Source organism: Bacillus rossius, chromosome 3, assembly GCF_032445375.1.
Source record: "Bacillus rossius redtenbacheri isolate Brsri chromosome 3, Brsri_v3, whole genome shotgun sequence".
Classification (NCBI taxonomy): domain Eukaryota; kingdom Metazoa; phylum Arthropoda; class Insecta; order Phasmatodea; family Bacillidae; genus Bacillus; species Bacillus rossius.
In genome coordinates this window covers 86,224,218-86,249,284 of record NC_086332.1, presented here as the reverse complement: position 1 = coordinate 86,249,284, position 25,067 = coordinate 86,224,218, and the positions used below count along the sequence as shown (strand labels likewise).

Genomic DNA, 25,067 nt, shown 5'->3' with positions numbered 1-25,067 from the left:
GCGTTGAAACTGTGAAGAAGACGAACAGCTTTTCAAGGAAGTAGAAAAATTTTATATCACTTGAGCAGCTTTCTACAGCATTTTTAGCAAACAGATTTAGAGAATGTGCCATACAAGGAATCCAGGATGCAAGATTGTTCTTTTCTCTCACTTTGGCTTGTAAACAATTGTACTTTCCACTCATTGCAGAGGCATTGTCATAACTTTGACCGCGGCAGTTTCCCAGGTCTAGGTCATGTCTCTTCAAAAATTGCACTAAGCCATTGAACAAGTCTTGAGCACCATGGCCTTTGTTTGCCATGAAAGTTACAAAGCGTTCCACGGAGACATCTTTCTCCATATACCTCTATACAAGGGTTAGTTGGTCAATGTGGGCTGCATCGGGTGTGGAGTCCAAAGAGATGGAGTAATATTTTTAATTTCTTAACTCTGGAAATAATTTCTCGGAGGACTTGTTCACCCATTACACTGATAAGTTCTTCCATTATTGTAGATGACAGGTTAGTGTGTGACCCTTGCCGCGATTGGCTTGAGTTTCTATATGCTGTGCAAGAAAGTCGTCGTACTGGGCGATGAGTTCAAGAATACCCAGAAAGTTTCCATTTCTAGGTGATCCCACCAACTCGTTATCTCCTCTAAATGCTAAGCCATGCTCGGTAATAAACTGAATAACATTTACTACTCGTTTCAACACTGATCTCCAATAATGCTCTAGACATTCAACCTGTTGGGTCAGCTCTGTATCAATTCGCCCAATTGCTTTTAACCTCAAATTGAAAGTAATAGTAGCCTTCACATGTTCCGTTGACCGCTCATGACTTTGTATACGTTCTTGTGAATGTTTCCAATCACAGAATCCATTAGACGAAAGCTGAAAAGACTCAGGTGCTGTAAGTGTAGTTAAGCACATCAATCTGCATGTGAAGCAGTAAACACGTCCATTTGAAGGAGCGAAGCATAACCAATTCCTCGTTATGACTTCTCCATTATAATTTTGATGACGAAAAGGCCCAAGTGTGCATATTCTTGGAATATTGCGGTCCTTTCTAGGTTGCTGAACCGAGCGTGCAATGAACAAACTTTCATCACAGTGCTGGATTGTTGACACACCCCTTTTCATCCAGTAATCCCGCATCTGTTCCGAAATCATGGATGGCCAAAGTCCAATGCCATTGTCCCCTGGTGGGCCCTCAGATTCTACATAAGATGTGCCACTATCAGCTTCCTTTTCTATGTTCTTCAGTTGGACCAGTTACTACTTCTGCCGTTTCTTCGCCGAGATCTACAACCATTTCCACTGAAGCATTGTCAGGTTGATCACGTTCTGGAAAATCACTCCTTTCCGACACATGTCTTGATTGAACAGTGAAGAACTGGTCCAATTTTCTTATCTTTGCCATCTCTTCTGCTGATTTCATTGTTGCTTCTTTTGCCTTACGTCTTTTAGAAGCACCAGACTCCCAAATTATTATGCGATGTCTGTGTCTATCTACTTCACGATTGTCCATGCTGGTAATCTGAAAATAACAAAAGAAATAAAAAATGCAAAGTACACTAATACTTGCATAATTTAAATATGTTTAAACTGTTAAATTACATAATTAGATGAGATTTTGAATATAATAAACATTAACAAAAATTCTAGCAAGTAATTACGTAACTACTATTATCAGACAAAACATAACATTTGTCCATCTACCAATCAAATAATACATTTTTAACTGTTTAAATATATTTAACGAATGTAAATAAGAGTTTAATTTTGCGAGAAATAAAAAAATTAAAATCTAACCAGAAAGGGATCTAGCAGTTTTCGAACCCGAGCTCACAAGTTGCCAGCTAATGATTTTATCCATTACACTACACCAGAGACTTATCAATTATCAAAAAAATGTGATATATAGTGTCTTTAGTAAATTAAAACTTTAACTGACAATTGCAGCAAAGTTACAAGCTATTGCTATGCATTAAACCCTAAAAATCTTCTAAATAAATAAAAAATTCAAAACTTTACCCAATGTTTAAAACGAAACAGAGTTTTAAAAAATATATCCACTTTTACATGAAACTCCCATATAACACAATGTTAATGATGGGTTCAACTACTAGTAGTGCCGTTAGTTCGCAGGCCACCGCAAGCTTCACTAAGCCTATTTAGAATGAAGGTAAGTTGCCAGACCTATCTATATGACCGTGGTCCTGACCAAATAGGAATGGCAATGATGAAAAGTGCATCATATTAAGATTGAGAGTTCCCTCCAAGTCTTTTGAGGTTAGGTTTACACTGAAAGCACTGTTAGCATGCATTCATTGTTCATTTTAATTAGAATAATAAAACAGTTTTTCACTTACCAAGATGTATCATAAGTCAAAGTCCAGGAAAAATAAGAATTAACTTTTACACAAGTAAACTACACATAACTGAGATCGCACTTGTCATAGGGACTCATAACAACACTACTCTCTAGAAGACAAATACTAGTTCTGTACTGACATTGTGATTGTACTGCCACCTATGAACAAGTTAGAAAATGAAACCTACTTGCGAGAATAATGATCATATTCCTGGTCACCGGTAATAATAAATCATTTTTATTATTTTTACATATTGCAATTTGTATTTTTCAAGTAAAATAAACATACTAAACATATTATTGTGAATAATTATAACTGGTGTAAATTAGTAAATTATCAGCCATTTTAACTAAATGTAATGTGCATCACTACGTTTTTGGAAGAACTAGCCAGTGCAATAACGTTGCATGATTTTTAATAATTTTAACTAATTTAGAATATAAAGTTTGGTTATTACATTTTTCTTATCAAGCAAGAAATGTCTTGTTAAATTTTCCCTATAATTGTAAACAGTTCACAGCAAAAATGCATTTTTTTTCCTGTTTTGTGATATTCACCCCTATATTGGTGGGAGGCCCACTCTTGGTGGGTGGCCCAGGGCCCGGGCCCCTTGGGCCCCCCCCTTAATCCGGCCCTGGTCTGCACCGTGCCAAGACTTGAGACCTAGTTTTTTGAAATAGTTTTGGATCCACCCGTTAGATAGTAGAATTATTAATATATTTCTAACATGGCTACATTAATTATGAGAAGAAATGCAACAGCTATTAACAGGCAAACTAACCAGTGAAAAATAATGTATTTTATTTTGGTTGCCACATACTTTGTGGTGTTACATACCAGAAATTTTGCATCTCCTACTCATTTATATAGATAATTATTTTTTATTACAAAACAGCATTAAGTGTTTTTCGCAAAGTTGAAATCTCTTTTACTAAGCAATTAGTCATCAAGTGGTTAATTTAACGTTATAAACCTAAAAATTTGGATTTTAACCTCTAGCCCAAGTTTTGTTTTGCTAGTAGTTATGGGCCCACCCAACAGATAGCGTCGAATGTCACCCAAAACATGGTTTCAGTTTCCACTGTAAGAGTTGCTCTATGGTCTGCACGAAGCAGGTATTGGTCGCGCACAGCCGCGACCGAAGGTAATCCGAGTAGAGGTCATCGGGGAGTTCACGCGTCCCGGAGGAGGACAAGTGTTTGCCCGACGCTTCGCATGTGAGCGACGAAGGCCATTGAGCAAACAGATGCTAAAAACGGAACAGGAGGTTGTTGGTGTGCACAGATGGATTTAAGGAATTTGTCTGCCTCCTGATACAAATAGGCACTCTTTTTTTTTCCATCCCAACACGAGTTCATAGAATCAACATTCGTATTTCTCTGGCTATCAGTGCCGGGTGATCAGTTTATTTAAAAAAAAAAGATTCTTATGAGTTAGGCGTTAGCATATTGATGGTTTTGAGAACTGTGGAACTAAAATTCACACCAAGTCGCTCCTTCAGCCAATCCTTGAAGATAAATCTCGACTTTCATTTTCTTAACCGTTTAAGCGTAGATCTAATTTCTTAATGGAAAATGACTATCTAAGTAGCAGACTTCTAAATCTCTAAATAGGAATTTTCGAAAATCTAAAACTGAAGGACACTATCTATTAGTTGAAACAAGTGGTCCCTATAAATGATGACTACGAGAGTAACAGCCGGTATTTGACCAAAAGTAGACAGACTGATTACTTGATGGGATAGCATTACGTACTGCAGTAAGAAAATTAGGGACAGTACAACACCTACTTTAAAAACATGAAGGAAATGGATTAACGCCATAAACCTCCTATCCAGATGCAAATCAAACTAGAGACCTATAACGTGCTAACTAGTCGTTCCGACAATCATAAACGAAAGGTGTAACTAGGAATAACATCGACAAATATAGAACTTTTTCATGCGCATAAATGATACAAAAACTTCTGTAACTTAGTTAAATTAGATAATAGCAAGAAAGGAATCGAAGTGTCGTAACAACTTAGGGATGGATTCACATCGAGGCATTTTCTGACTACGTTCGAATGTAGGGTTTCAAGGCCTCTTTATTTAGGTAGATTTGGAAAAAATACGCATATTGTAGTCGTTACCATGGCGCGACTTCCGGAAATTTTTTTTTACCTACATTTCGTTTCATGGTTCATAGTCCCCAAAACAATCATTTCAAAAGTAAACACACACATAAATACCTATATATATTTTATGTATATATATATATACATTTTTATGGACACGAATTTTTATTTGCACGAATTCCTTCCAATTTGATTACACAAAATATATACATGTAAACATCTCGGTCGAGTTCATTTATGGCCAAAATCGTACCAAAGAGGTAGAAATGGGGAAGATTTTGTAAAAAAGAAAAGAAAAATCGCTATTACTTCCATAATATGACAAAAATCGCACACATTACATTTACCATACCTCTTTAGAGTAATACCAAAATCTTTTGTCTCAATCGATTTTTATACGGTAAATCATAACTGTAAGGTGAGGAAAAATTAAGGTATGAAGGACAAATAATTTCATAACTCCCTCAGTATAGTCACTATGAAATTCATTAAATATTTTTGTAAACCATATAGATATCATTCTGAAATATTTTCAGTAAAACGAATTTTTACTGCAAGAGCTGTGTAATAGAGTCGAGCGCATGCTTCAGGCTGGGGTGCGGGGTGCCATCTTGGATAGCAACGTCATGCGGCGGCCATCATGGATGACCTTGACCTAGACCCCGGAGCCATCTTCAATTCCGCCATTTTGTGTTTTATAACTTTCAGTCATTTTGTTTCCTATAACTTTTCGCCATTTTTTTAAAGAACCTTCTGCTATCTTGGATTACGCTTTTTTGTTTTCTGGAACCATTTGTCATTTTGGATTCCACAATTTTTTTTCAAAAATTTGCTGCCATTTTAGATTATACCACTACATTGATATTCGGTAATCATCCAAAAAAATCGGATTTTTTAAAAATTTATTACAATTTTAATTAAAAAAATCTTACGTCATGGACCTTGGAGGTACCGGGTTCGATTCTCGGCGAATGTACTTGTAGAAATAAACCACAACTTTTGAAAATAAAATTTATTGCATAAATTCTACATTACTATAAGCACAACAAGCAAATTATTAAAGTATTTTGCTTTTATTGATTTCTGTCTCTGCTACACACGAAATAAAGCGAGGCGGGAAACCCACCACTTGTAATATCATCCATTTTTTTCGTTTAAGAATTTTCTCCACCAAAAATGTGTCGGGATACATGGTAGGCTGAATCAATTAGGCATAGAAGCCACCACGAATAGCCATGTGGTCCAAATATTCGAGGTTGTAGGTTCTAGGCTCCGATTCGCGAATGTGGGTAACACGGAAATGTTCGATACTCCAATTCGCAGTGAAACGTTTCTCGAAGACACCTTTCTGGTTGGAGATCAACACAATGTCAACGATGTTATCTTTTCACTTACGTGTATCTTTATTTTTTGTGTTAGAAAACACAGTTGGAAGCAGGCGATCGTCCTTCACGTTTTAAGCTTAATTTTCGTAGCAGACTGCGCCGAGGAATTGTATCCACTTATTAGTTTCGGCAAATCGGCAGTATATCCAGCCACTTGTAGGTTCTGATTGCAGTGAAATGACACCACATATTGGTGCGCAAAGTTCTGTTGAAACACTCGACTACGGATGCTTTGGCAATACTAACTGTAGAGTAATTTTTGATGCCAAATTTCTTCATCAAAGCCTAGAAAGTTGCACTGTAAAATTCTTTGCCGAGATCTGTTTGCAGGTGCGACGTAATGCGTCCATTACGAAAAAAAAAACTCCAACGTCTTGGTTACATCGGACGAATGTTTCGATTTCACAATTCTGGGCGAAGCTAATTTGCTTTAAATGTCGATTACATATACTTGAAGTTCTTGTTCATTCGGGAATATGGAATCATCTCAACAAGATCCGCCTGGAATAAATTATCAGTTCCACGCACTACAACTTTGCATCGAAGGTGTTTCCGTCGTGTTGATGATAATTATACTATTGTCTGGAGTGTTTACCCTGTAGTGAAACTGCCCTTTATTTTGTAATGGGCCTTATATAATTCGTTAAGTACGCTATTTTATGCCCATTCTATAGGCATAGTTTGCCTTATATTCTTGTAAGAAGTCTTTTTGTAAGCATGTCGAATAACTTTGTAAGCAGGCCTTCTGCTTCGTAAACTCTCAACCTATATGCTGGTTGTTTTACTAAGCATTGACTAAGTAGGCCTCTTGGTTCGGAGACGCTTGGCCTACATGCTTGATATCGGCCATTACTTGTTTGAAAGTTATACTAAGTATAGTCAAGGAGGTCTCTTTGTTCAAAATTTTTTTGTTCTTTATGTTTGTAGTTGGCATCATAGTAGTAAAAAAAAAAGGTGCACCGAATACGGCCTTCGTTGTACGTGTAAGGAATGCTACCATGTACAGAATTAGTAGTGAGGATGATTAAAATGCGTGTAGAAGGGTTATTAAAAAGTGTAATAATGATTTTTAAGCTTAAATTTCTTTTTTGTACTAATCAAGGATCGAACCAAGGATGGGAATCAATCAAATCCATCAGTATATTAATAGGTTATACAGGATGTATCAAAATTCATGTTACAATGCTTGGGGGTAGAAAGCTCTTATTATTTGCAACCATTTTTGCCAATAAACATGTTGCCGGAAACGCGTAGTTAAGCCCCTGTATCCCCAGAAAGAATCAGCGTAGGCAACCCGTTGTAGAGTGTTATGTTGTGGATGTGCGGGCGTTCGAGTAGAGAAATAACCTTTTTAATCGTGGCACAGATTTTAATTTCACTCTGAAATCAATCACAGCTACGGCTTTGTTTCACAACATTGAAATTGTTACATACGTTTTAAGAACGTGACAGCCTTAAGCAACGGCTCAAAAACACGCCCACCTTGAGCGACACAGAGGTGGCAACAGCGAATCATGTTTTCACGGATACGCTGGAGCATGTGTGGAGTCGACCTTATGATTTCGAACGCTTCAATGATTCGCTGTGTAAGCTCTTCTACTGTTTCTACTGGCGTAGCGTAGATAAGCCCTTTTACGTAACCCCACAGAAAGAAATCTAACGGGGTTAGGTACGGTCACCTTGGTGGCCATGCGACAGGGCCCGCTCGTCCAATCCATCGGTTTGGAAATGTTTGGTTTAAATACTCTCGCACTTGCAGGGAAAAATGAGATGGTGCCCCGTCATGTTGGTACCACATCACACGTTGGACATGCAATGGAACCTCTTCAAGAAGGCCTGGTAGTTCGTTCTGAAGAAAGCGGAGGTATCCGGCGCCGGTAAGTCGTGGCGGAAGAAAAAAAGGCCCGATGAGTACGCCGTCAACAATACCGGCCCACACATTAACTGAAAAATGTTCCTGGCGAGCTGTAACACACGTTGCATGCGGATTGACATCATTCCAAACATGACTGTTGTGCGAATTGAGAATAGCGTCTTGAGTGAACGTGGCTTCATCGCTGAATAAAACCGCTAACTCGGGGTTCCTCAATATTCTTCGAATGTACCAACGAGAAAAGGTCATGCGAAGAGGATAGTCCGCCGGACCCATGTGTTGCACTTTTTGAAGGCGGTACGGGTACAAGAGTTGCTCATGAAGAACTCACCAAACAGCCATTTTGTCAGCGTCCATATCGGAACCTTCTGCCCTTGTGCTTGTATCCGGACTCTCCTCAAATCTCTGAAGTACATCTTCTTCAAAACTGGGAGTACGAATCCTGCGTGGAGCACCAGCATTTGGTCTTGTGACGGCACATGTACCAGTATCACGCATTCGCTGAGTAAGTCTTACAAACATGGTGTGAGCTGGAATCCTACGACCCGGATATCGTTCTTCGTACAGACGACGGGCGGCTCGTCCATTTTGTCTAGCTTCCCGTAAACAAGCAGCATGTCCGTGTACTCACTAAACGTGTACTCCATTGAGCTCCACTAAAACGTCGCCCTTTTCAGAACCACAGCGAAAGAAATGACACCTCGAGTTTGGTTTTACGACAGAACAGTCAACGACAGACCACCAGTGATATCAAAACACACTGCGACACTGCGACACTGCGACACTGCGACACTGCGACACTGCGACACTGCGACACTGCGATGTCACGCTGCGCAGTGCTATGGCACGGCACGAACGGAAGAAAAGAGGTGAGGGCGCCACCAATGGAAGTAAAAAGGGGCGGGGGTCAGCATTCGACATCGTACAGTCCTCTCGAGCGCTGCCCGGCGTCGTAAACACGTAATTCACCACAGCATCGTCTGTCTCGCACAAAGCCCAACGGGTTGCCTACGCTGACTCTTTCTGGAGCTACAGGGGCTTAACTACGTGTTTCCGGCAACATGTATATTGGCAAAAATGGTTGCAAATAATAAGATCTTTCTACCCTCAAGCGTTGTATAATGAATTTTGATACACTCTGTATTTTAAATATTTTTTTTTTATAAATTATTCAATCATCGGAGAAACGGAACCGAGAAACTATAGTACAGGAAGAAAATGTTGATGAGTTTCCTAAGATGAAACGTGAAAGAGTTGGCCTTCTTACAGAATTCACTTATGGATTACTTTGTAGTGCATATCGATGGATTTAATAATACTGGAAACGTTGGCAGCAACAACCGTACAGAAAATGGGCATGTGTTTAAATATAATTATGGGCCGGACAACAATAAAGAAGCAGGCGAAGCTGACACGTCAGAAGACCGTGGTGAAACTCTGAGACCAAAAATGCGGAAATAAATACATTGAAATGATATTTATCATGGTGATGATGATGATGATGATTTTCATGTTATGGAAAATTCTCAAAATACCAAAAATGTATTTCTCACCAAAGAAACGTAGACAATACTTCATAAACTTAAAGATGCTGGATTTATAGAATAAAGACTATAACACATTTTTAAAAAGATGTAAATGTGTTATAAAATTTTTTAATAATTTAAGATGAAAAATTGTGATTAATTTTTATAACATTCTTACATAAATAGATAAGTAGTATAATAAGTAGGAGTCGGAATGTGGATTGGGATTTTTATGGAGGCCATATTGTATTGTGATGTCACGTAACTATCTTGGATAACCTCGACGTTTGACCTTGACCTTTGCTATGGCCTTGAAAATGGCGGCCATCTTGGATTATCTTCAACCGGCGCCAACTTTGAATCGCCATAATATTTTCTAGAATATTCCACCATTTTGAATTATGAAGCCATGGCCAACATTTTGAATTATGACATCATGTTCACAATCTTAGATTCTAAAATCGCAAACACTTTCTTCTATTATGTTACAGCCGCCATATTGTTTTTCGTTTTACTCGATGCACATTTGTTTCCGATGTTTGTTCCTAGAGTGTGGCAACATCACTCTGTCTCATACATGTAAGTCAATATTCCATTACCTACCAGTGCTGTGAAATCCTATATATATACATACATATTACCTTAATTTTTGTTATCTGAAGTATCCGGCGTTTCCCGGACTAAAAACATCATAACATAAGGACCATCACTACCGAGTTTCAAGTTTGCAGGACAAACACTTGAAAAACTGGAAATTCTGATTTTAAAGTCCCATTGATTGCACTAGTTCGATACATTTCTACGCATCAGCAAAGCCGGGACTCCAATCTTCAGGTTCATTTTGTTGGAAGGCAAGACTTGACGGACGCATCAAACAATAGCGCATGACAAAATCAAGGCAAAGCCATCTATTGATGAAGTTCTTAACAAAACTGTTATTAGAGTCTTTAGTACGCTATCAGCCGCGAGCTTCACTAAGCGGATGGGTTTCGACAAGGGAAAGGAAATTAAGTTGCTAGACTTTACTAGCTATATGAACGTGTGGCGGACATTAAGAAATGACACAAACTCACTGTTTGTGTATCCTATGATGTTCTACTATAAAACTGAATTTACTCCCTTTTCACTCCCTTAGGGATGTAATTTCTTAATTATATGTAGTTTATGTCATTATCTGGCCCATAAACTATCTATTTGCCAAAAATCACGTCGATCCGTTTCTACGTGAAAGGACAAACAAGCACACTATCACATTTATAATATTAGTATGGAATTAGGGTTGCAAAATACATTGAAACGAGGTGATTCATACCATGACACTTTTGGAGTGAAAACCTTACGTTTTTAACCACACGGCCATTTTTTACGACTTATTTATTTATTGAAGTTATACTTCTTTAGGCGCGTTATGAAAAAATGATGAGAGGGAAATTTTAAGATGCGCGCGCATCACTGTAACACAAAATTAACAGGTTGAAGCTGCGCGCGCCCTATATAACGACATTTTCATAGGAATATGGCGGACCCACGTGTATGAACATCAACCCACATTAGGGGACATACCAAACGTATTGGTGTGCCAAATGAAACTTTATGATAGTGAAATTACCATGGAATTTATTTTGGTAAACTAAAATAGTCATAGTAAAGAGTAAATTCCAAGGTTTGAAAAAAACACATTATTTTGGCATACATCAAATATAATAGGTACACATGTGCCTCGTAACCTTCTGTCAGAGCAGTGATTATACTGCGTGGTCAATATGCTGAAGAGCCGTGGTTTAAAACTCGACGATAGGTATTTTTTTTTTACTTTTTTGAAGTTATACTTTTTTAGGCGCGTTATGAAAAAATGATGGGAGTGAAATTTTAAGATGCGCGCGCATCACTGTAACACAAAATTAATAGGTTGAAGCTGCCCTCTAAACCGCTCGAAAAAAAGCTACCAACAAAATAGAAATAGAACCTCTATTAGTTGTACATGTTGGCACGCTCGTCGCCTCTGATCACTGTTTTCATATTTATAATATTTATCCACATGTTTCTAGTTTCTACATTCACAACACGTGTTTTAGTTTCATACAAGTGCGAATTATATATGTGCTAATAAATTATATCCAGTGGTGATTTAAATTGAATATTTTGATTAATATTATTTACTATTCGTAAATATTAGTCAAAAAGTTATGCTTATATACTTTTTCAACAAAGTGCTCCAATATAATTGAGGTTAACTATCCGTATGTATTATTTATTTATATAAATTAAAATATTATTATTTAATATAATTAATACTAAATATTATTAAATTATTAATGTTAAATATTTATTATTGGTTATTTAATATTTTGCAAAATAAAGAAATAAATTTAATAAAACATTGAATAAAAAATTTGTGATAAAAATTAAAATCGAACTCATTTTAAAATATTAATTTTTAATATTTATTATTAAATAGAATAAATAATAAATATTTATAAAAATAAATAAACAAATTTAATCAAAACTTTTTGATAAAAAAGAAAAGTGAATATTTAATCAAGAAAATAATAAATATTTAAAAAATGAATAAACTTAAATTAAAATTTGTAAATTATTATTAAATTTATTTATTTTCTTTTAAAATATTAAATAATCAATAATACATATTTAAAATTAAAAATCTTATAATATTTAGTATAAATTATGTCATATATATTTATTACTCTATAAATTTTATTTATTTAATTTTTTCAAATTTAAACTTAACTTTATTGACAGGGTTGACTATCTTTTTCCAGCCCTTTTATTATTTTGTTGTAATTAATTATTTGAATGCAATTAAAAACTATTTTTTTAATGATGCCAAAAAAGTATAACTTCTCATGCGCGTAAATAAGTACACGCACCCATTTTTTATATTTAGTTACATATAATGCATACAAACACAAATGTAAAAATAAAGTCAATTACATGTTAGACTACATACAATATGCTTTTCCTGTGTTCAAAAAAAAATTCCAAACACATCAAAACTTAAATACTTTCTGTCCAAAGATTTTAAATGGCAATTCATCTGAGTTCCTTAGTAAATATATATATATATATATATATATATAAAGTTTTATAGATCCACATAAATATACAAATACACTTTCATTTTTGTCAGTTCATTATGTTGTCAAGCCATATATAACTGTGTCCTTTCAAAACGAAAATAAGAATGTTCCAAACCATGTTTGGAGCGTGCCGCGCCATCGAGACATTTACCAGACTGAGAGTTAATTAAGTTATACATAAAAATAAATAATAGTTTTAAAAAACCAAAAAACACTCTTTTATAGAAAATCCGACTAAAAAATGAAAAATAAATAATAGTTAAAAAACTACAATACACGCTTTTATAGAAAATCCAACTAAAAAATGAAAAATAAATAATAGTTTAAAAAACAACAAAAAACATGTTTTTATAGAAAATCCAACTAAAAAAAATAGAAAATAAATTTTTATCCATACAAAATGGTGATAATTCAATAAAAATGATTCAATTTTATTCATAAAAGTATGTAGAGGTAGATTTTATCATACAAAAAATAGAAAAATAAAAAATAAAAAATTCTTCCTTAAAGAATATAATATTTTTAATGCCTAACTGGTTTGGTTGCAAAAACCTATTACGGCTCAGTCTCAGGCTGAATATTATATTTCCTTTTCTTCTGGATCAATCATTTCATCAATGTTTTGTTATGACGTTGTCACGTTAAACTATCGTCCGTAAACCGACTTTACAGACAACCAATTTTTTGTTTTCTTTTTAAATTTTTGTTAATGTTTTTTTTCAATGTTTAACTTTGTGCTATCTTTTGTCAAAAATCGTACTCTGCCAATAAAACAACATAAAATAATAATACAATTATTCAAAACTTAGTTGTCGAGAAGGCAGCAAAAAAATAAAACGTATTCAGTTATAACGTCCAGATTTTCATGTTTATCAGCGATTTTAACTGGGGTACAGAAAATAATAGACTGCTCGTTGTCATTTTATATGAGTGACACTGATTCGCCACTCAGGAGATGTTAAAAAAGTGTCTTTACAGTATGTTATTTCGGGGTTTTCAAATACATGTATAACGATAGCTCTCGTGCATTTAAGGTTACGTTTTATATTTTGTCAACAGATATTTGCCTTAAAGCTTCACCGAAGTGTTAATACGTAAAATCACTTGCATGAAATTTTACAGCTCGAAAAAAAGTAAAGTAAATACAGTATGTCCATAAATAATTTTCCCATTATAAATTTTAATAGTATCAACTGTAAGCGTTGTAGAGTTTTGGTTCAAGGTCACAATGAAAGAGTAACTCAAACAGTTTTAGATAAGTGGATGCAAGAGTACTGCTTTGTTGTTTTCTCGCTTGCAGCGCCACCTACGCAAAATTGTGACTCCTGAGCACAAAGCGTTTTGTGTTCTGCATTTTGCTAAGAGTGGATCTGTAATTTCAATTCAAAGTTTTTTTTTTTCGTTTAAAGTTTAATTTCTCGAAGTCCCTGGCCGTTGGATTGGTCACAATGGTTGAGACGACAGAGCTCCTTTACGTTGGCCTTCACGTTAGACCTGACATAACGCCATGCGATTTTCTTTTTCTTTTGAGGCTTTATAAAATGTCGTTTCTACGTTTCGCCATTACCGAATGATTTTCCAAAGTTGGGACACAGTATTGAAGACGCTATTGCTTCTATTACTCTGGACGTGTTAACCAAAGTGTGGGAAGAATTGTACTTTAGGTTGTATGCGTGTCGTATAACTAAGATGCACCTATTGCACGTCTGTAAGAAAAACTAGGTTAATTTACCTTCAATTCGATGTATGCTTTGTTGTAAATAGTCTAAATTAAACTTTTATAATACACCATTGAAACTGGGACATTATTTTATGGACATTGGTGAGAAAATTATGAACCAACAACAAATGCAAGAGGTTTATCGAAACATATTAACAGGAAGAACTCTAAATTAATGGTAATGGTGATAAAACATAATAACCAGTACGGCGTGTGAGAGTATGCAGTGTGTGTTGGCTTCAACCAAAGAACCTGACGAGAGGAGAATGTTCCTCGCGAGACATTCCTGCCGCGAATGGCTTGCCACTTAAAGTATTATTTTTTTGCTTGTGTCTATAACAGTGGATATTAATTGTGGCCCCCGGGGTGGTCGGATGCTGGAGGTAAGTGCCAAGGGTAACAATCTGACCATTACGTGGAGCCAGGGACGCGATTGGAGGGAAAATGACCACGAGGCAGTCGTGGGAAGTTGCCTTGAGGCTGTGAGACGAGCATGCAACACAGTGTGTCCATAAAATAAAGTCCCAGTTATAAATTTTAATAGTATCAACTGTAAGCGTTGTAGAGTTTTGGTTCCTGAGCGTAAAGCGTTTTGTGATCAGCGATTTGCTAAGAGTGAATCTGTAATTTCAGTTCAACATGCATCTCGTTTAAAGTTTAATTCTGATCCCCATGTGGGCAAAACATCTGCTGATGGCTGCGATGACAGAGCTCTTTTCCGCTGGCCTCCACGTTCATCATACGATTTTATTTTTCCTTGTGTGCTTTATAAAAGATCGTGTCTACGTTCCGCCACTACCTAATGATTTACCAGAGTCGAGGCACAGACTTGAAGAGGCTTATTGTTTCCATTACTCCGGACGTGTTAACCAAAGTGTGGGAATAATTGGACTTTAGGTTGGATGTGAGTCGTATAACTAAAGGTGCACACACTGAACATTCGTAAGAAAAACTAAGGTAGTTTACCTTAAATTTGATGTGTGATTAGTTGTAAATAGTCTAAATTAAACTGTTATAACATACCACTGGAACTGAGACATAATGTTATGGATAGCCTGCATTAAAACTAGAATCCAAGAAGTAGTTATTCAAACAAATGGTGGACAACCCCCCCCCCTTTTTTTTTTTGAGCTAAAAGATAAAGGGAATGAAAATTCCATCAATGATTTCATCATCATGGGGTTAAAAAGTTGGGGAGTAGGCGTGTGCAATTTTTGCCATGTTAATAATTTAAGTCAAAATGAGAACAACCACCTCTTCTATCTGGACAGCAAAACTTTTTTTGTTATTATGAAGTTTAACGCTATCCTTTCTGCTGTTATGTTCTTTATATGATTCAAGAAATGGATAAATTTTATTTAATACAATTTCTTGGACATACGGCATTGCAGTTTTGCATTGTTTGTCATGGGGAAAATGCATACATGCAAAATAAGATATAAAAATGAAAACACAAACCAACCAAAAATTAGCCTAAGTCAGCTGATAGCAAACAGATAAACCGAACGATGAACCTAAATGGACAACACAACGACGGCAGCACAGACGAACACTAGTAGGATTCCTATGACAAAACAGTTCCAACATTTCGGGAACTGGCAATGGTTACCATTATCAGGAATTTATACATTTTTCCCATGACAAACTGTGCAAACCCACAATGGCGTATGTCCAAGAAATTGTATTAAATCCTTGCTGCTGTGTTGTAAACATCTCTGTTCAACTCATATCACTTCATGATGACATTTTTACGATACTTCCTAGCGACTTCCTTTCAAATTATTAAACCATCCTCCGTCATTAACATTGATACATATAGGGTTTGTTTTTCTAACAAATTTCTAAAGAAAAGTGACTTCAACTTTAAAACAGCTCCCACTCCATAGAACTCCGTTTTATGGCCAAATCTTGTTAAATCATCTTCCGGGAGATAAAACAATGATATTTCTCTGACAGTTAAAACATTTCCAGCGACATGAAACACAATAATTAAAATTAAGATGAAGCATTCTTAGTTTTTTTTTACATTGACCTGAAACTGAGTGCCGGCAGCAGAGACATAGCTAAGTCCGTGGCAAAGGGCTCTCACTAGATAGGGCCTGCGATGCGCTTATTGTACACTGATGATTCGTCCGTACCAACATCAGAATGTCATTCACATTCAGAGCTAAATTATAATTCTTTTTAATGAAGTGATTTGTGAACAAACTCTAATTTTTTCTTCTTAATAATATTATTTTGACTCGTGTAGCATTTTACGGCTAAGGAAAACATTTTACAATTTTTTTTTTTTAATAAAGGTCCGAATCAACAAATGTTACACCATCATGTTGGAGACGCTCGTCAAAAGACCGTTGTGTTTTGCACATACCTGTCTGATGTATTCAAAATTATAATAAACTAGCTGCCCGACCCGGCTTCGCACGGCTATACTAATGGAAAAAAATTAAGCCACATCTCCCATTTACAGTAATGGTAAATAAAAAAAATTCAGTGAAAATTTATTACAATGCTGTATAATGTACCGGAGAGAAAATGAATAGCACCGATGGTTTCCCGACTCGTGCACGCAACGTACAACTGATGTACCCGTACTTCGCTACGGCAGTCTACAGGCAGATCACTCTTGCGCCGCTCATTATACATGCCCCTCCTTGTGGGTACGCCACTGCCGCGCGATGCCCGTTGCCATGGAGACGCAGAAGGCATGAACAATGCAAAATCCTGTTCTCATGCAGACAAAGTACCCACTGTTGCCTGGTTTTAACCACCCATGGGATCTAATTTTCGGAAAATGTCATCCTGCGTAACATAAGGTACATTACTGTGAAGTTTCAAGTCTGTAAAACATATATACTTGAAAAAAGGGCAATTTTTGATATTTCAAGTACCCGCCAACATTTCAACGGTGATGAGGACTGCACTAACAATGATACAGTTGTTGTCATAGAGACGATTGAAGCATCAACAAAGCAACAGCCGTTGCCATGGTGATTTCGTACCAAAAACTGGAAATTTTGATATATTACGCCCCCGAAACTCCCCTTGGGATCGGATTTCCGCAGAATCCGTTTTTAGTGAGCGTCTAAATCACAAAATGAGTAACTATGCTAAATTTCAAGTCAATTGGGTGTATAGTTTTAGAGATCTCGTGATGAGTGAGTCAGTGAGTGGTATTTAATCCCCTTGGGGGTAGAATTAATCAAAATCCTTTCTTAGCGGATGCCTACGTCATAACATCTACCTGCATGCCAAATTTCATCCCGATCCGTCCAGTGGTTTGTGCCGTGCGTTGATAGATCACTATGTCAGTCAGTCACCTTTGAGTTATATATATTTAGATAGGACGGATGAATATTAAATAATGTGTAGAACCCAAATGTAAAAGTTTATGTTTCAATACCAACATTATGTTAATTTTTGTGCACCCATGTGTTTTTGAATGTAACAACTGATTATTTGAAGGCGCTAATAGTACATTCCTTGCACATTTGCGGGCATTTAGGTAAATTAATATAGCGATTTTAGGAGCCAAAGATTGTTATGAATTGTGAAACAAATAGGTGAACCTAACATTCTTTAAGATCATCAACGAACACAGCCTTAAAACTCTAATGCAATCTTATGAAAATCCTTGATTTCCCCCCGTGAATTTCAAGGCATGTAAATACAAGTTAAACGATATTTGATTCAAATGTATAGTTATTAAACGTATAAATGTACAGATCCTTAATCCGAGCAATATTATTAAGGAGACCTAGATTATGATATTATTCAGTACAAAACTATATTTCATTGGTTCTATGCTATACGGTTGGTAGCGTAAGGATCATTAGTGACCGATTTCAGAGAGAGAGAGAGAGAAAAAAAAGGAATCATGTTTAAACATGGGAGTGAACTCTCTGTTTACTTCTATACTCCTTGGTCCATGGCGTGTGTGTGGCAGGCACAGAAGGTTATAAGCAGCAGCGGCAGGCATTTCCCTTTCGCCCGGTAGTGTCGCAACACGGTGGCGTCAAGGACGACGGGTTAGCGGCAACTCCGTCGAAACTGCGTAACACGAGCCTGTCTGGCCGCGGAGCTGCCATGTTGCACCGGCTCCATAGAGTACGTGTGGACGTAGAGCGAGCATCGGTATTCGTGCGCTGTGCCATCATTTACGTCTACGTAATGAATATATGTATATATTTTTTTCCCCTATCACCTTCGTCCCTCACAGACTCTATAATGGTGATGATAAATTTCGTGATCAAGAATTAGAAATCAAATTACTTTCCAGGTGTGTAACAGTAGTTTTCTTATATTACATTTTCGTTGACTATTTTCTTGCGAAGAACTACAAATATAGGATTTAATAAGTTTAATGTACGCACATAGATAAATTTGTCTTTCAATGGTTATGTTTACATGATGGAAAAACAATAACCTTTCATTTTAGTTAGATTATCATGACGTGTGAAAAAAAAAAAAGCCCTCTCCGTAAAATAAATAGTGGACCTAAACAAAAAAGAGTATGCAAGAACGAGGCATTAGAGAATCTCCGGTTTCTTCGAACGCAGCTGTAACTCCCGGCGACACGATATGGGGCCATCTGGAACTTGGCACTTGGTGAATCTGTGCTAACGAGCGAGTCATTTCAACTCGAGTAACATGGGTGTGTAAAAACACGCGCGCATGCAACGTTGTGTCAAAATTTCAAAGCAATCGTTGAAGAAATTTCGAAGATTTAACATTTTTAACGAACGAACATGTACTTAATAGCTATATAATTATCACGTCATGTGTTCCTTTTTTTTTTTTTTTTTGCTGTGTAAATTCTGTCACGTGGCTGAAAGTTACTCAGTGGATAGGAAAATGACACCGAACAAGAAATTCAGAATTCTTCGGTTAACATTTACCTAAGAAACACTCTGTACGGTAAAGTACGTGCGAAGGAAAAAAAATTGATTGTGCATAAACAAGATGGCGGATTTCTCAGGTTTCGAATTGATATGTTCTACAAAAATACATTTTTACTGTCCGGTAAATTACGTTATGAAATTATGTGGATAACCATTATATACGTAGTCATCTTTATATAAATATACGAACAGAACGTTCAGAAATTGTGGGGACTAAATTTAGGCAAAGGGGTGCAAGGGAAATTATAAAACAAGCAATTTTAGTTACTAAACAAAATATGCTTCTTTTTTTCATATAATCCAATCATTAATTTTAGTCCTCGCAATTACAAAAAAAAACCTGTGTGCGTAAGTAGTCATTTTCAGGTGAATCAAGAAACGTTTGTGTCATAGTAGTTGTGATCTCACTGACAGCGACAGCTGCCAAGAAGGCAGCTTCAAGATTACAGTACGTTCTGAACCACTTGTTTGCCGGTGCTCATCTGCCGGGCTCTGGGCTCGAACCAACGACCCTGGCCGCGCTAGCTCACATGCAACGACAACCCAGTGCGTGAGTGACTCTGGAGTCCAACCTGGCAGACAAATACACCACGCGAATGTAGAATCCCTACCAATCAATGCCAACGGCTATGTGTATCATCGTCTGTGATTCGTGGTCTTCGTTCCCACGACCCTCCACCCCCCCCCCCCCCCACGCAGCTGTAGGCACATGAACCACAGCTGTTCTGCGAGTTATCAGAGGCAGGATGAAATAGAGAATAATGATAAAACAAAATTAACACCTAAATGTAAGTGTATACCGCATAACCCCAAAATGCAAAGAAATACATTAAATGCAAGGGCAATCACCTGATTGACCTACATTTGTCTATTAAAGTGTAAAACTGAATTCATAAATCTGAAGTTAACTTTGCTTTTATTTTGAAACTTTTAACGATGATTTTTTACCATCTACAAAAAAAAATATTTGGTTTGAGGTGAATAGATTTTTATAAATATAATGGAAGACGAAATAAAATAATTTTTAAAGTTAAGATTTTAATTAACAGTTAGGCAAATGATGCAGTCAAAATATGATACTATAAACATATTGCTAAAGGTTGTTCAACATTGAATTTTTTTCAGTTATTAAGAACATACTTGTATTGAGTATATACTGTATCTTTTAAAAAAGGTAAAATTTATGTGAACACACTATAGACCTATTTCTTTGTTATGTAGTTTCTCAAAAGCTTTAGAAAAAATTATGTATAAGCACATCAATTTTTATCTGAAAATTATAATTTCGGAAAAATAACATGGATTTTAAGCAGGAAGATCCCTTCTAACAAAAATTGTTTGTTATATAAAGGACCTTTATAGCAATATAACATGCAGACAACCAACTGATGCTATATATTTTGATATGAGTAAAGCTTTTGACACAAGCCAACATAACTTAATTCTTAAATAGATAAATGTGCAGTTTAGGTTTCGACAATCACTACGTAGCCTGGTTCTCAAACTATCTCACAAATATATTCTTCTCAGTCAGATCGCTAATGTATTACCCTACAAGCTTCCCTGTTTTATCAGGTGTGCCTCAAGGCAGTAACCTATTTCCACTTCTCTTCAATATTTTCATAAATTATATTATAAGTGTCATAAAGAATTCTTAGTTATTATTTTATGCTGATGGCATTAAATTGTACAAAACTATAAGTAGTACAGATGATTGTGAAGATTTTCAACAAGATATTGGATATTTTCTGGCACGGTAATCTAGTAATTGTATGTCACTTAATTATGAAAACATTTTTTGTATTACTTTCACAAGGAAAACATACCTTACTACCTATAATCATCAATCTGCAAATAAAGACTTTAAAAGTGTGGATCACATAAAAGATCTAAGAGTTATATTAGATCCCAAAATTTATTTTCATCAGAATGTGGACAGTCCTCCAGAACTTAAGGATAAACATTTTTTTTTTTACTTTTTTCGCAAAAAACACCTTACTCAATAGTGTTTATTTTTCACTTTAATCAGATAAAAATTATAGTACTCCTCTGTAATATGGAATCCAAAACTTCTACGGACTCCAATAGACTAGAAAATATACAAGAAAAAAATTATATGTATATATATATATATATATATATATATATATATATTCAGTCATTCAAAATACTTTTTGACGATGCTACATTTTTATCTAATTCTAAAGTAAATTATCTTTCCATTAGACTTTCTATGTATGATGCACTATTTTGCATTAATATTTTTGATAATAAATTATTTTATAGTTCAGTTTTAATATCGCAGATTGGCTTAAGAATTCCATATTATAAAAATATAACAAATGACACTTTCAATATAATATGTAAAAACTATATCTTAATAAATAGGTGTGTTAAAATCTATAATACTTACTGTCACAAATTAGAATTTTCCACAGGAAAGAAAATTAAACACAAAGATATTTTAAAACTACTATAAAATATGATTTAATCTGCTTTTGTCGTTGAAATTAAAAATATATTTGTATTCTTTTCATAATTTTGGGAAAGCTGTAAATAATCCAAAATTTAAAAAAAATATATATATAATAAATTTTTAGCTTGATTTTGTTGTAAAATAATTCTTAAATAAAATTATTTTTATAATTTTTGAAAATCTGTAAAAAAAAATTATAAAAATTTGTTTTTATGAACTTTTTTCACATCTATGTGTGTCTGTCTGTGTGTTGTGTAGACGCATGTATTGCCACTTATGTATATTTTAAATTGTTCGTTTTTAAACAGTTTGTTTGTGCAATCGTGTGTTTTGTATGTTAATGGCTGTGTTATACGTTTGACTTTTGTGTCAATCTGTTAAATGCCTTTAGATTCTGGATGGCACATAAAACCAAACCAAAAAAATAAAATTATAAGACGGAAACAAAACATAAAGTTAATATTTTAAACTATTGACATCAACATAAATAAATTATTGAAACCACTCAATCAATGAGATATCATTATTTTTTTCACTGTTTTATGAACCTATGTATAGTATAGTTCCAGTTACATGGTTTCTGGTTTTGATACGTAAAATGTGAAATTAAAATCATATAATTATGCACAAAATAATTTGTATACGTACAACCTTCATAAAAATAACAACAAATAAAATAAAATGTTTAGTTTGTCGCATTGAAATTGGCCAAAACATAAAACCGTAATATATTGCCTCTACGAGTTTGAGAATGACTCGATGAAAGCGAGGCCACGACAAGTCATGCAGACAGCCGGAGTTACGTATTGCTACATTAAGAGGCCCGTCTAGTCAGGGTTGTATCTGTGATGGTGAGGCGGGACGATAAACGCGACACTCGCTGGTGCTTCTACCGCGGTATCGCCTCTAAGCGCAAGGCTCTGAACTGTCGCGCCGTCTTCTCGTCGTGCATAGGCCAAATATGAAATTTTGAGCGGTGACCGTAACATTATATGGCGGAGAAATGAAGATAAAGGAGTAATGCAAGTCCCTCAAGTGCTTTCAAGAGCATGTACCGGTTAATTTATACCTAAAAATTACTCTGAAAACACGCATTTTAACCATTTTTATTATCTCTTCTGTTATAAAAATACAGTTTAAAAACTTTATCCGGAATCAAAACTACTTATCGTCCCTCAGCTAATTCTTGCATGCTTTTCGTAAACAGACTCCCATTGGATATCTTGAGTAGTTTTTTTTTTACTCGCGTGGTTTCTTCTGAAGCTCTGCACACCGCACGTGTGCCCAGTAAACATGGCCTTTGAGGCCCGTAGTGGTTACTGCACAGCATTTCTTACTTGGCCTGTGCACGTCGATAAGTCCGCGCGCCAGTCCAGAACTAGAAGCCGCGGCGAGCGCCTCGCTAACTCGCACACGCCCTTGGATATTCGGGTCCATCAGTGGCTCGTGGGGGGTTCAGACTGTTCCGGAAGCCAAGCGAACTGTCGAGGGTGCGGCTCACCTGTCGGGGGTCGCCGTCGACGTCTGCCGGTGTCGCTGGTCTCCATGGGGCAGGCGCGGAGTCGGACAGCGCGCGGACGAGTGCCCCGCGGCCCGTGGCTGCTAACAGCCGTGGCCTCGACCACCCCTTCCTCCCCCCACCAGCCCCGCGGGCCTCCCCGCCTCATCGGCCGGCCCGCGTCTGCCCGCATCCCTTCCGGAGTCCGATCCGACGCGATTTCTTGCATCCACCTTCCTTCCCCAGTTCCGTGCACTCGAGCCGGCTGGCAGCCTGGGAGGCGACTAGTACTGTCGCGCGCCGCCAGGGGCGCACGCGTCACTGCTACCAACACAGACGCTCACAAACAACCACTCGGCCCCAGCATGGTTGAAACTTTCTTCCCTGGACCATCAATCTCGTCCTGCCCGCTTGATGCTTGCAATAATTTAACCGCGCATGAATGAGCCCAGGGTTTTTCCCTTTGTCCGTGCAGGTTTTTACATGGGCCCAACTTACCTAGTTAGGTATAGTCTAGAGTTTAAGATAGGGGAGTTAGTCATGGGAACAGTTGCTGCCACGGCTGGCTGATTCCCGAACAAAGCACACGATGCATGGTACCCTTCCGGCATGACTGAAACCCAGCATGATTAGGCATAAAGGAGGCTGCGGCCTGGGATGCATCTTGAGTCTTCCCTAACCCAGACCCCTCTCAAACAATGACATTTAGTTTTAGTTAGGTTAAGGAAAAAATGTTGAGGGCAGCGGCGCCCTTGCAGCCTGAAGTCCCTTTGCTCCTTTCCTTATCACAGCTTCTTGGCGAGCATCTGTATCCTTTTCTGAAAGACGATTACGCCAAGCATTTTTTTAAAAATATAATGGTAAACAGCTTTACGCTAACGACCACACACACTCTTCTTTATCAATACTAGTCTTAATGTGTTATGCACAATATTTTCGCTAGTTACACAAAAATTATCTTTACTTTACAATACATTTTTACCAAAGCTCATATTCCTTATCACAGCCCTGATAAACCTCGACACCACTCACGGCCTCAGCTCAACAACACACGGCCATGCCCAAGGGCGTTGCGACTGCTCGGACTCGCCGCTTGCTTCCCTGTGCGCGCACACGCATCACGTTTAGCAAGGTGGAGCAGATTGGTATCCTCCCCCCCCCCCCCCCCCCTCCTTTTTCACCTTCATGAATTCGGCCAGCCCGTGGTACCCTTCCAGTGCTGGATAGATACTATAGGCAGTGAACAATTCCTTCTACCGATATATCTGAATTGTATCGTCGTTTCTTTTTGCCGTATATGACGACCTCGTTGTCGATAAGCAGGAACTCTACCCCTCCAAAAATCGGGTGGCTCCCCGAACTGTGCATGCGCCATCATTCACCCACCGATGATAAGTATTGATTTTAGCTATTTTAGCTGTACGTATCGTTGACCACGATGTCGTTAGAGACGGACATGCATCACACGAGTCAGGGGCATCGGCCATGACTAGAGACCCGGAAAATTCGCGGGTTCAATGACCTCCAGGATAGACTCCAATATCCTCTACACACTCGGGCAAATGCCAACTGTGCATTGACTGCTGGGTGGCCTGTGATTCGACACTTCTATGAGTGAGGGTCTCTAATTGGCCCTAGGTCCTCCAGATTAACAGTGAACCAATGACACAAGCAGCACTAAGGTATAATTATTTGAATTTTAGCATAACACGAAATGAACCCGCGAATTTTCCGGGTCTCTAGCCATGACATACTGCAGAGAATAACCCCAGTACATGTTGGAGACAGAAGTGACTCGGGGGAGCAATGAGGAACCGAGTTCAGGCTGGACGGGCGTCCGGAAGGCGTCGCGTGTCGCCAGGAGTCCTGGCGCAGGAGGACGCCTGTGTGTCTGCCGGGAGAAAGTGCACCAAGTGCTGCAAGTGCAAGTGCATGTGCTGGCGGCGGGCCAGGGTGCACGTCACACGAAAACGACAGCTGTGCGCATGCGCAGGAGCGAAGCCAGCGAAGGAAGCGAGCGCATCCGCCAAGTATAGCCAGTTCTTCGTTTCCGTGTATGGTTCGTGAATTACATTAAAATTAAATATCCGTAAAATAGGCTGTCCATAAAATATCGTCCC

The 25,067-nt window shown here is 37.2% G+C and overlaps 1 protein-coding gene across 1 annotated transcript in view; it reads right to left on the bottom strand.

Moving 5' to 3' along the window:
* LOC134531005 (uncharacterized) overlaps positions 1-23,026 on the bottom strand; it is a 153,726-nt gene extending 130,700 nt beyond the window's left edge. The window contains exon 1 of the mRNA XM_063366432.1: positions 22,951-23,026. Coding sequence (XP_063222502.1) covers positions 22,951-22,996 — 46 coding nt within the window. The 5' untranslated portion in view covers positions 22,997-23,026. The remainder of the gene's footprint in view (positions 1-22,950) is intronic.
* Between the last annotated feature and the right edge of the window lie 2,041 nt (positions 23,027-25,067).